The following is a 12,694-nucleotide window of genomic DNA, read 5'->3' as shown; positions in this document are numbered from 1 at the left end:
ATAGGAGGGGGAAAATACATTTGGAGCCTTTTGGGAACACCAAATGAAAATTTCAATAAACTTTAAAGGGCACTTTTTTTTGTCTTTTGGCATTTTAGTATTGGATTTACTTAAAGGATAGTCAATAGCGTGTAAACAGCTGTAGGAAAGCAGTAGAGAAAACATGGTTCCTTGTCCTCGCATTATTATTTGGCCTTTAGTCGATAGTGTTTGAGTGCATGTGTGGGTGTTATTGTTCGGGTCAAAATGAGTGAAACTCTGCTTTATATCGGAAAAGGGGGGCAGAAGATTGGTGGAGGCTTCGGGCGCCTGGTGGCAGGACGGATGAGAAGCTGCTCTCCATATCGGAGAGGATCATGTTCATCCAGATTACAGCCTGCAGCCGCTCTGTCTTCAGTTAAACTCTGAAACCAATGTGATACAAAACTTTCTCTTGTCAGGACTCAAGAAACTAGAAATTGTGGAAGTGGTTCACACAAGAGCTTTTTGGCCACAATACCGCACGTTTCTCTGTGGTTGCCTCAGCACGAGAAAGGGTTTCATCACAGCGTGTCATGTAGTCTTTCATTTGCACTGCTGTACCTGCAGAGACGAGGACTTGAGACTTAAGGAGAACAAGCGGATAAATACAGGTTAGTTAGATCAAGATTTAAAAAATATTGCAGGCTACAACAGCGGCTCTCAAGTGGTTAATTCAGCATAATGTACATTCCTACAGCTCTTATTCATGTCATACTCACCACTTGAGTTTGTCTTTTTAACAGAAATGTCTTTTTCATCCATCTATTAATTAAATTGTTCTCTGGAAGGCTTGACTTCTTTCAGATGACTTCAGAAGACTAATATTTTAAAAATGCTCTGACTGGCTGTCTAAGCATCTTACTCAAAAGAAGCTGATTCACCGTTCAATCCCATTTCAATTCCTTGTGGCGTTTAATGAGGACACAAAAGCCTGCGGTACCCATCATAAACCTCGAGTCTTATGTCTGTCCGTTTGCTCTTGCAGGGTAATAAAAGTCTCCTTGGCTCAGCATGAGGTCACTGTCTGCCACCGGCATACCCTAAGCTCTTAAGAAGCTGTGAGATTCAGGGTTGAAAGAGTTGAATAAAGAGTAGAGCCGGGATTGTCTCTCTTAAGTGGACCACTCGTGAAATATTACACTGTTAGTAGACAGTGCTTAACTGAAGATAAACCAGAACACTTGGTCCCTCATGCGAATTTAGTTTACATTTTTTTTCACCAACATTCATTCGTTGTCTTGGCATCCAGGAGTACGCCAATGGATAAGCAAGATTTTTAGGCAGGCGGTTTCCTCCACAGACTGGAGGTTTTGGGGACTTTTTTTCTGGTTCAATCTGTTTTCATGCCGCTGGGACACTGCAGCAGAGGCAGGGACAGGGATGAACCTTTTCTCTCCTTAATATGCTGACAGCCCCGGGGGTTAGCCATGTCTGCCCTACCTCACTCCTTCCCGTGAGACTCCTCTCATTCCTTACTTCTCCCTTTTAGTATGCAGCCTTGTCAGTTCTGCAGATGAGAAAGAGAAACCTCGCTGGTATCTGAGATTTAATGACGACTGCCCACATGCTCCACAATGTGTTGTATGGACTTTTGTGCTCATGCCCAATTATCAACCGTGATCAAGCAGTTTAAGTCATCAAAAAACAAAGATATTCAGCACAATGATATTAATACAATAGTAGCAAATGGTATGGTAGCATCGACAGAGATTATTTCTGAAACAGCACTAAAATACTCGTTCTTTTAAAACGAAAATGTAGAAGTGTGGATGTAGCCAGTCTGTCAAAGAGTTATCTTACACCTCTGAAGAACTTAGCTCTGCTTCACACTTTGTCCCATTCTGACCCCCCTCATACATGAGGACCCTCTCCGAAACACTAGACAGCGATGACATTTTGCTACGATAAACCCTGTGGACAGAAAAACAAAACACTTAGCTCACAGTTTCTGTGCGTCTTTTCTTGCCCTTTCTCTCTCTCTCTCTCTCTCTGCTCCGGGGGAAAGGTCTGTGTGAAGGAGGCTGTGAAAAGAGTGGAGACCAGTTAAAGGGCAGTTAGTGAGCAGAGAGGCTGTTTGAATGGCATCTCGGGTTGCTGGGCTGAAAGGAAAGTGCCATTAGTGTTGGGTTTCTGTGAAAGTCGTACGAACGGCTGCTTCAAGCAATGTGTATGGAAGATGTATTGTCCTAAGGGAAAGATGACAGTGTCCAGAGCAGAGAAAGGACAAATAGTGGCCGCATGTAAAAGCCACCTCTTCAGGTTAAGCGAAGGAAAAGTCATTCACAGAACTGACTTTATAGACCACCTTTATCTGTGCTGGTTCAAGGCCACGACTCTGTTTGACTGACTACTAAAACACTCGTGGTTAAACATTACCACAGCCGTCCCTGCAGAGTGTTGAGCAACGGCAAACTGGTGGACTATTGTATTCCTGCACAAGGCATACAATAGCCCGTGGGGTTCGGAGAAGGGTGTGACGGTCAATGCGAGCGATGGAAGGCTGGCACAAGAAAAGAGAACAGAACAATCCCACAATGCCATTCTCTGCTTGTGCCCATAACAAAGAGCGCTCTGAAGCCCACATTCAACGGCCTCATTCACCCTTTTGACCCCGATGCACTTTCTCCCCTCGGGGTCTTTCTATAATTCAGCTTTGCTAACATTTTACACAACATTCAAAAAAGCATCACGACAAATGGACTTAAGAAATCAGAGTCGGCTAATCGGCCAATTTGGTCTTCGTTTTTTTTATGCTGAATAAAAGTGTTACCAAACAACAGATTAGTTGACTAATAATCGACTATGAGGGGGCAGCCGTATGATATTGCCAGCTACTCTTTGTATTAAATCATAACTTATTGTGCCTGCTCTATTTTAAACACAGTATGACAACTACGACTGCAGTCATGAGTTCTTCCTCAGTCAAACCAACACTTCTCGTTGCAGTATTGAGGAGGTTTTCCTTTGTGCTGTTTCTGGTGTTACATTTGTGTTTTTTGTCTTGGTAGCAGTTGCAAACATCACGAGTGAGTCACATGTGTTGCATTTAATATTTTCCCCACGTAAAATCAGCATTTGACTAGCTGGAGAAACCCAAAAGGCCTTGGCAGGTCACGTTTATGACAGCGTTCTGTCACAAGGAACTCTTTCACCTGATGTGTCTCTGACAGATACGGTGTGTGACAGGCAGCATAATCGGGGCTGTCAGAGGAGTTTACATTTTAGACATCCTCTTCATGCAACCCACAAGGTTTAGTGCACGACGGGCCGCTGCCAATGTCTGGGTGGTTTGTTTAGCGTTGCCAAGCCACACGCCCTCAAGAGGAAGTTGAACTGAGGTCACTGCATGACATCGACAGCTCTGTGAATCATCCAGTAAAGTGGGGAAGTTTACGGGGCAGGAGAAAATCAAATATCACAACATTTTTTAACAAAAACCTCTGTCAATTTAGAGAAGATATGTTTGATGATGTATGGTTTAATACAGAATTTAGGTCTCTGTTACTGTCAAGCCGTTGGCCTCAAGCAGAGGGAGGGAAAGCACTACTATTTTTTGCATTACATAATGAAAACAGTGCTGCACTGTCATGCAGAAAACATCGCATGCACCCCTCTCCCCCCAGTTGGGAACTGTTCTTGGTTATGACATCACATGCTTTACTTCAGGACTTGGCGTTTGGGTATTTGGAGAGCAGCGTTACGAAGCAATAGAATGATGGCTAAGCAGAACATGAATATAAACAGCTGTTTGAAGCTGTTTAATTCAACATCTGTCCTCTTCAGCAAGAGACACACACACACACACACAGAGAGCTGCAATTTCATAACGGACAGCGCACACACTTTGATGCCAATCCCCTCACTTCACCTCTCGTTCACCCTCTTTTTCTTCTTCTCATGCCATCTCCCGTCTTTGTGCACGGCTGCCAGAAATGTCAGCCATGTTGGCGACACTTCTCTTTGCGACTCCTGATTGGAACCGCACAAAGAAAAGCATGACTCCATATGACATCTGACTGACTTTCTCTGCTGCCTTCGGTTAGTGTCTCCCACTACAGCACAGTGGTAAGGGGGTGCTTAGCGCTCTGCGGGGTGCACCGGGTTGTCAGGCAGCGAGGGTTGTGTGTGAGTGTGTGTGTGTGTGAGAGACATGAGCTGGTAAATCGAGACGACTTATTCCCCCTCCATGTTGGAATGTCGTCTGCAGCCCTCAGTGAGCAAACAGCTGTGTAAAAGGTGGGATGATATCACACAAGCAGGGCTTCGTGTAGGATATGTAGCGCATGAGCATACGAGTACTCGCACACTCGTCGCCATCAGGCAGTTCTAGACGAGTTTTTTTTAACCTGAGGGATGATCCATTTGCTTGTGCTGAAATGTAACATGCAGCAGTTTTAAATGTAAAGATTATTGTAGATTTAAAACAAGGAAACTGTAAAAACAATCATTCCTCGCAGACCAAACCTCAGACATAAGTGTTTAATCTTGCTTGTGCTTTCAGTCTCACATTGTTGGATGTATGTCTGGTGTGCACAGCACAGATTGTGTTATGTATACAACAGGGAGTGCGTTTCTTTTCTTTGACATTCATCAGAGAGGACGCCTTCGACTCACAGCACTGACGAGCAAAACTCGTGGGTCCACAGCGGCGACACGTTTTTTTTTCTGTGCAACCCAACCCGTCTGTCAAACCTACAGAGGCCCTTCAAATATTAGTGCAAATATTTACACATATTTCCCTTCAGTTGAATGAATAATGTTGCACTCTAATGAATTAGATCATTGTGCCATCACTGCGTACAGAGCGATTGCTCTCCCTTCTCTGGAATTAGTGGCCTCTCTGAGCAGGACAGCTTCATGACAATGTTAGATGCATCAATTTGGTAGAAATCTAATTTGCCGGATTATGCAGAAACACACATTCTAATTTGGTTATTTTTGATCTATGAATTGTGATAATATGTGTACCGTATCATGATATGCATATCACTATTGTGCTTTATCTGTATGCCTCACCCTTGCTAATAGTTAGGCCTGAAACCAACAATAATTTTAATCATCAGTCGATCTTTCGATGCCATCAGTAGATTAATTGTAGTCAATCAAATGTCAAATAAGGACCAATTTATTTTAAGAAATGAAAGCAGCTCTCGCCCATATATTAGGCTATATCCACAGTTCCTTTTTACTACAAATGAAAGATGAATGATTTTTAATTTCAACACTGTTAATAATAGCTGACAGTGTGAAGGAGATGTTCTGTTGTCCTCGTCTTCGACACCTTGATAATCACTGTTGACCAATCCACGTGTCTCACCTGTCTCGTGGCAGCCGTGTTTTTTGTTTTCATGAAATAAAACGGCAGACATTGTGCTTTACTTTTTCATGCAAATGAACACATTTGCTGTCTTTACTGACTTGAGATCATTTGCATTGTCATGCTATTTTAGTGTTTAGCTGTTGATCCATGCGTCAGCTTTAACAGTTGATCTCCCCTCCAGCTCTTGTGCAATATGGCCATAAATATAAGTGGCATTAAAGTCTGTTGCGCTGCATTATTTGAACGCTGCAGATGTTGCCGGGTAAACTTATCTTTCTCTCGGTGTGTTTTCTGTCCGGCAGCTTTTCGACCGAGTGCGGGAGGACGACCCCGACTTCCACCAGAAGATCATCCCCATCAGCAGCGAGCTGACGCAGCCCGGCCTCGCCATCAGCCCGGAGGACGTCGAGAAGCTCTCCGCCTGCATCAACGTCGTCTTCCACTGCGCCGCCACCATCCGCTTCGACGAGCCCCTCAAGTGAGAATCACATGCCGCATCAATGCATCAACACAAACACCCTCACCCACTCTTCACCATCCCTCCTTCATACGAAAACATACTCTGTATCCACTCACTGATTCATATCTGCATTCTGCTGCTTTCTCCCAGAAAAGAATATATTTGAAACCCTTTTGATTTGAAATTCTTTGCCACTACCAGCTTTATTGGCATTTCACAGAATCTGATAATTTACACATCTGGTTATGGTTCGGTAACCGGGACTTCCTGTTGTGAGACGTTACTCCAGAGGATCTGCAACTCGCTGAACAAGCTGCACTCTTGTTCTATTTAAAGCAAAGAGGAAGTAAGGATGGGGATGTGGAGAAATCAACGGTTATAAATACATAAAAACAGACAGACAGGTGATTCCTTCTTTATTCACATTGTGCACAAGAAGCCTGGTGGTCTGCTTTGGTTCTCCGTTATCAGGCGGCCACAACACATCCCAGGCCTTTAACGTTAATGTGCATCTGTGGGTGAATTGCTGTCACACAGTGCTAATGCTAACACATCACAGCTGATTACACTGCCAACAGGTTTGGTATGCAAACATGTACTTTCTGCTTCATCTTCTTTATCTGTAGATGGAGAGGGAGGGTTTCTGCACAACTTCTCATACTTTCAAGGTGCATGGAGAAGTGAAAAGTCTGAAGAGGTCAAATCTCCAGTGATGCTTGTAGTTTAGGAATGTAACAAAAGACAACAGCGGTACAACTGTTTGGATTATTTGCATCTGATGATAACAAACAGGGAATTGGTGCCCCATAAAGGCAAAACAGTGTGCAGAAAAGAAGAATGTAGAGCAACATATGCATCTTCTATTTGATCTGATATGCAGTGTGTTAAATGGATTAGTTAAAGAAACATGTCTGCAGAATAAGGCCGTTCATGTACTGTGTTTGAAGTCTCTCGTGCATGTGTGGAGGTGGATTGCTCACGGTAGAGGTGGTGTTTGAACTGCTGTGTGTTTGGAGGCGGTTTGAGTGACTGCTCAGTTAGGCTAAAGCTGCTGCACTTCACTCCTCACAGAGTTATATATCGATCCGCTACTGCTATCACATCTCTATCCGTCCCGTCTGTTGCCTTCTGACTCCCCTCTCTGTTGCTTCACCTTCCATCTGTTTCGCTAAGTGGCCTTCGCCTTTTTCTTCTCACCCTTCTTCATCTAGCTTTCACTCCCACATTCTCTCTCTCTCTCTCTCTCTCGTCCCTCCCATCTGTGTCATCTCTCGGAGTCATTACTCGTGTGCAACGACCGGCGGCGGCGTAGGCAGCACCACGGCATAAGTCAGAAGACTCAGTCAGCGGCTGACATCTCAGCTGGTCTTTATCCACACTTAAAGGACACAGACAGTCTGTTGAGTAGAATATTACTATAATAAACAATGTCCCAAGATGTAATAAAGTTATAATAAAATGATCCTATGAGTTCTCTAGTTTCACCCAGAACATAACAGCAAAAACAGAAGGGAGATGAGTCAGATGCAGGAAGGGGCACAGCGGGGTGTCCATCTTTTCCTGACGGCGCGGAAGGTGGTGGGAAGACGACAAGCCCACGCACAACCAACACCACCCTCCCTATTACTGTCCCCACTCTGCATCTATCTGTGCTGCCGCTAACAAGCTGGCACCACCTGACCACATCTGATTCATGCCGATGGACCCGTCGCCCACCACGCGCTCTCCAACCTCCTGTCGCACACACACACACACACACCTTGCAAGCACCACCCACACACAGCCAGAGAAGCACTCTATCTCACAGTCTCTGTGTTTAACTGACCCTCAGTAGTTCTTACTGTCGCCTCGAGCAGAAATGGGCTCTGAATGCTGGTGCACTTCCACTCCAGAGCTGACACAGATCTACTGCTGAATGCAGCAGGTTTACCAACTGATGGAGAGAAAGGTGTGTTGGTGTTTTTGGCCACATGAGGTTAGAGCTGCACCATTCAGGATAAAACCAGAAACACTATTTATTTTATGACTTCTTTGGGAGAATGTTTTTATATTTATTGTGCCTCTGTAATCAATGTCAGGACAAGAGTTGGATAATTGTTCTTCCTCGTGATTCTGGTGTAGAGGTGTTCTTGATTTTGAATCTTATCGTCATCGGGAGTATAGAATAGGGAGATCATGCGTTCGGTGGTGTGTGCAAGGGTCTGTCTGTCCACAGAATACTTGTTGTACTCAAAAAATCATTCTTCTGAAATTTCTAGACCAAGTGATTATTTGTTAATTGAAAAAATAAATAAAAAAATATATTTCTTTCAACATGTTACTCTGTCTTCCTAAAAAACATCTTTGATTGTTTCTGTTTACGCTCTGCGTACGCACACTTCATCACACGGTGTAATGCAATCTTGTCATTTATTGATGCAATTTATGGAGGAATCAAGAGTGCGTGGTTTGATGATAGGATCTCCCCTCTAATGCGGCGGCGTTGTCGGGTCAGTTACTTACAAAGCTCAAAATCGGCTTTACAATTTGAGCAACACACTCCGTACTTAAGTATTAAAAACCTACAGACATGTAGAAATAAGATTATATGAAGGTGTTAACGGTTAATTACTACATCTGGCATGCCCTCTACATCAAGTGTTTGCTGAAGTGCTCATGGCTTGATGAGTGATGGTGTGTGCTGAAAACTGTGTTCAGTGAAAATAATGATGAGACTCATTAATGAGGAGAGCAGATGTCGCCCTCCCCCTCTCTCTCCCTGTTTGGTTTAATGTCTGACCATCGCGTCCTGTCATTCTGCTCCGGCTTATCATCATGTTCTGCAGATTCAAGTTCTTGCATGCGAACCCTCAAACGGAGAACACACCCATTTATTCTCAAGCACACACAAACCTTTCACTCCCACACACACACACACACACACACACTATTTAACTGTACATCTCTCTTCTCTCCGGCAGACACGCCCTGCAGCTGAATGTGATCGCCACACAGCAGCTCCTCAGCCTGGCCAAGCAGATGCACCACCTCGAGGCCTTCGTTCACATCTCCACCGCCTATGCAAACTGCAACCGCAAGCACATCGACGAGGTCATTTACCCGCCACCCGTCGAGCCCAAGAAACTCATCGAGTCCCTGGAGTGAGTGGAGGAAGGGCTGGGGTTTCCCCCCTGAGGGCATGGAATCAATTTTAGTTCATGTACGTCCACTAAAAGTGCTTATGTCTGACAACAATATGGAAAGGACCCTATGGAGCTCATACAAAACTAAGAAAGACGTTTTATTTCTCTGCAGTATCCTTTCCATAATGTTGTCAGACACTGATAATAATAATCTGAGCCTGTCGGTTGCAAACACAGGCACTTTTAGTGGACGTACATTGACAACAAGTGCCCGAGCGATTACATTACAGCCCGTTTAGTGGCTGCTGTTTGCGGTGTTCTCCCTCAATAATTGACCGATTTCAAGGTTGAAAAATGCCGAAGTTACTCTTTAGGTAGATCATAAAACAAATAGCTAAACCAGACCAAGATTCTGACCAACTTTTTTTATTGTTTACATTTTCAGCACTAGTTGCCTGTGACACCTTTCCCTCAGTATTCAGTTTGATGTCAAGTCTTAGCTTTGTTCCAAATCAGTAAATCATCACCCACATCCTTTGATTTGTTCAGTGATTCAAAAAGAACGGATAGAAAGAAGTGAAATGAAATGGAAATATCTGGCTAACCCAGCTCTGAAAGTCACTGGCAATAATGAAACATGAACGGGTTCCAGAAAAGTAGAATATGACTTCTACATGAAGCGCACAGGAAGCTACATTTCCTGGTGTTTGTGTTGAACACTAGTAGCGCCAGTTTAGTTTGGTGGAGATGTAGGAGCATCAACACTTTGGAAGGAACTTTTCATTGATTCTTTTTGAGTATGCAGCTGTGTTAACATAAAACACAATGGATTCTTAAGTGATAAGTTACCAAATTGTGTCTGTAGCTTGTAAGCTGACGGCCCAGAAGATTATAGACTAATTCAGTCAAAGCTGATCTCTGTATACATTAACATAGTTATTAGTGATAATAATACACAAATCAACAGCACAATGCATGCTGCGTTTCTCTGACCGAGCCCTTCATGTCTGTCTCCAGGTGGATGGATGACGGCATCGTGCGCGACATCACGCCGCGGCTCATCGGCGACAGGCCCAACACATACACCTACACCAAAGCCCTGGCCGAGTACTTGGTGCAGCAAGAGCAAGACAAGCTCAACATCGCCATCATCAGACCCTCCATAGTGGGAGCCAGCTGGCAGGAGCCTTTCCCAGTGAGTCTTTTCCTCTTACAGAGCTACTACAAGCCAACGATTCAAACAAATCGGTTAATATCTTGGCTGAAGAAGTCCTGAGTCATTCAACCAAGTCAGTCAACTCAAACAGCTGTTGTGGAGGGGGAGTTGAGGGGGGGGGGGGGGGTGAGGAGGGCTGAAACGGGACACCGAGGGCGGAGATACGCTGACAAACCGAATGTCCGTTAAGGGTGAGAGGTTGAAGAGTGCAGAGAAGTTCATGTAAAGGCCAGAGGACTTAAGACTCCGAAAGTTGCACTTCTTCCACGATTTAAGCTGCTTTCAGTCACGCTGCTGGTGCTGCAGGCATCCTGACATCTTCAACATTTGCATTTCACAGGATTTGAATCACTTTGCATTAACTGCAAGAAGTAAATAAAAGGAATATCAACTGTTATATAACCTGTAGTCTTTATATTAAGTAACATTTTTGTGATCTTAAAGGACCAATCTGTAATTTTTCAACCCTAAAACCCTAAAAATAGAGGCAAAGAAAGAAAAAATCTTGATCTTTCTCAGAGTAATATCCTCATTCTCTCTTTTAGATTCAGTGTGATTTACACTTCGTCCATCGTGAATTAATGTCCATAAACCTGCTTAGAGATCATAGAAGAAGTGTCTTGAATTGCTGCAGTTGATTCTGCTTTCTAGGTCATTATTTTGAGCTTGTTTACTGTTGTATGCAATAAGATGAGAGCTACTCTTTAGATACACTCATACTCTTTAGATGCTCAAGGTCGCTCTCGACGTTCTCGTGAAATAATCAAAAGTGCTCTGAGAGATGATGCTGCATAAATGAAATAGCAGTAAAACACAAGGAAGTCCTTGTTTGTCTGGCGTCAGGGAAATGTAGGCCTTGTGCGTGCGCGCCGGGACTCTTGACGGCAGATCCTGGCTCTGTGTTCAGCCTTCCGTTGGAAGCTCGGCCTGGCAGCGACTCTTCAAAAGGCCTCACTCACGCTTGGCCATGCAATCGCCTTGGCAGCTCGTGCCAGTAGGCGCTGTGAGGCAAAGGGGGGGGGGGGGTGGGGGGCGGCTATTTATACGTTTGTGTTGTGGTGTGTTTACAACCACAATATGCATCTAGTTTTCGTCAGTTTGTGGCTTCATTTCTCCAGATGTTGACCATATAGCCGACGTATAATGTGATGCAAAATATCTCTTCAAAGATCTATCTGCCATTTTAGTCGGGCAATCGACTGATTGTAGTGCTGCTAAAAACACCTCTGGCCTGTTCAACTGTGCACTTTATCTGCACCAGAGAGTCGACCTCGGCCTCGACCGCATAATCGCTCTCCAGTCAACACGTTGTAAACTGCAGCAGTCTGTAACCAGTGGTTTCATCCATTTTTAATGCTCTCTAATTGAAGTCGGCAATCAGTGCTTCCCAGCGTCCCTTGTTCTCCCAACACAGGAAGTAACAAAACCCTGAACATGTAATTCCGCGCTTAATAACCATAAATGTGTTGCTGTCAGGATCGATTACTTAATGTTGTATCTGATTTGGATTGACACGTTTTCTCTGCTCTTACACCTCAGGGCTGGATCGACAACTTCAACGGGCCGAGTGGCGTCTTCATTGCTGTAAGTGACGGCGTTAAAACTCTTAAACCTCAAAGCTTTTAAACACACAGACACGTTTTGGAGTCCTAAGTGTGCTTCTGTGATCAGGCTGGAAAGGGAATCCTGCGCACCATGAGAGCCAACAACGACGCCGTGGCTGACCTGATCCCCGTGGACGTGGTCATCAACCTCACGCTGGCTGCTGGCTGGTACACCGCTGAGCGCAGGTTAGTGCCACACCCAGGGTTTCTGTCTGACATTAACCTGGGTCCCTAAACTTAAAGGACAGGTTCACACTTTCCAAGTCTTTTGAACATGAAATTCCCTCATTGTGTTTCATCGTTGAGCTGCAGTAAAGGGATGGTGAGAAAAAGCTGACAATATTATTTCATTTTGTTAGGAATTTATAATCTACTGTGTATATATATATATATATATGTAGGTATATTTGGGTTGAATGTTTTGTATGTGTTTATGCTGCCATCCGAGAAAATACTTAAAACTATTGTTTCAAAAAGAATGGATGTGTATACATAAAGACTGTGGGATACTTCTTGATGTACTCAATAAAAATCATGATATTAGTTTTCCTGGTAAAAGGATCTTGAGCCTGTATAAAGGCTCTTCAGCCTAATAAAAACCTGGTGTCACTGTCTTTTAACAGAAAGCCATTCACGTTGAACAAACACCTTTATTACTTAAAGTCTCAAGTAATAAAAGAAGTAAAAAAACGTTTTACAAGAAGGATACCATGAGATGAGTCCGAGAGTCCACACTGTGTAAAAGCTCATGCTAGATTTTAAGCAAAGTTTCAACATGTTTGAAAGATGAAAACAGGGACAAATCCCAGAATCGACAACGTCGTGGTAGCGACCTGTCAATCACACAGTAGCCGCATCCTAAAGCATTCCCTGCTTTATGGTCTGTTTGACTCTAAATGGATCATAGTTTACTAAATGAACATCATGTTGTATTGAAGAAGACTTGAAACT

General features: G+C 43.9%; 1 protein-coding gene across 1 annotated transcript in view; it reads left to right on the top strand.

Moving 5' to 3' along the window:
• LOC142971166 (fatty acyl-CoA reductase 1) overlaps positions 1-12,694 on the top strand; it is a 35,067-nt gene that overhangs the window by 18,105 nt on the left and 4,268 nt on the right. The window contains exons 3-7 of the mRNA XM_076111805.1: positions 5,644-5,819; positions 8,762-8,941; positions 9,941-10,118; positions 11,679-11,723; positions 11,811-11,929. Of these exons, the coding sequence (XP_075967920.1) occupies positions 5,644-5,819; positions 8,762-8,941; positions 9,941-10,118; positions 11,679-11,723; positions 11,811-11,929 (698 nt within the window). The remainder of the gene's footprint in view (positions 1-5,643; positions 5,820-8,761; positions 8,942-9,940; positions 10,119-11,678; positions 11,724-11,810; positions 11,930-12,694) is intronic.

This window comes from Anarhichas minor, unplaced genomic scaffold, assembly GCF_050575085.1.
Source record: "Anarhichas minor isolate MPS153535 unplaced genomic scaffold, ASM5057508v1 ptg000045l, whole genome shotgun sequence".
NCBI lineage: Eukaryota > Metazoa > Chordata > Actinopteri > Perciformes > Anarhichadidae > Anarhichas > Anarhichas minor.
Note: the sequence above shows the minus strand (reverse complement) of the source record. Positions and strands in the feature narration are given on the sequence as shown.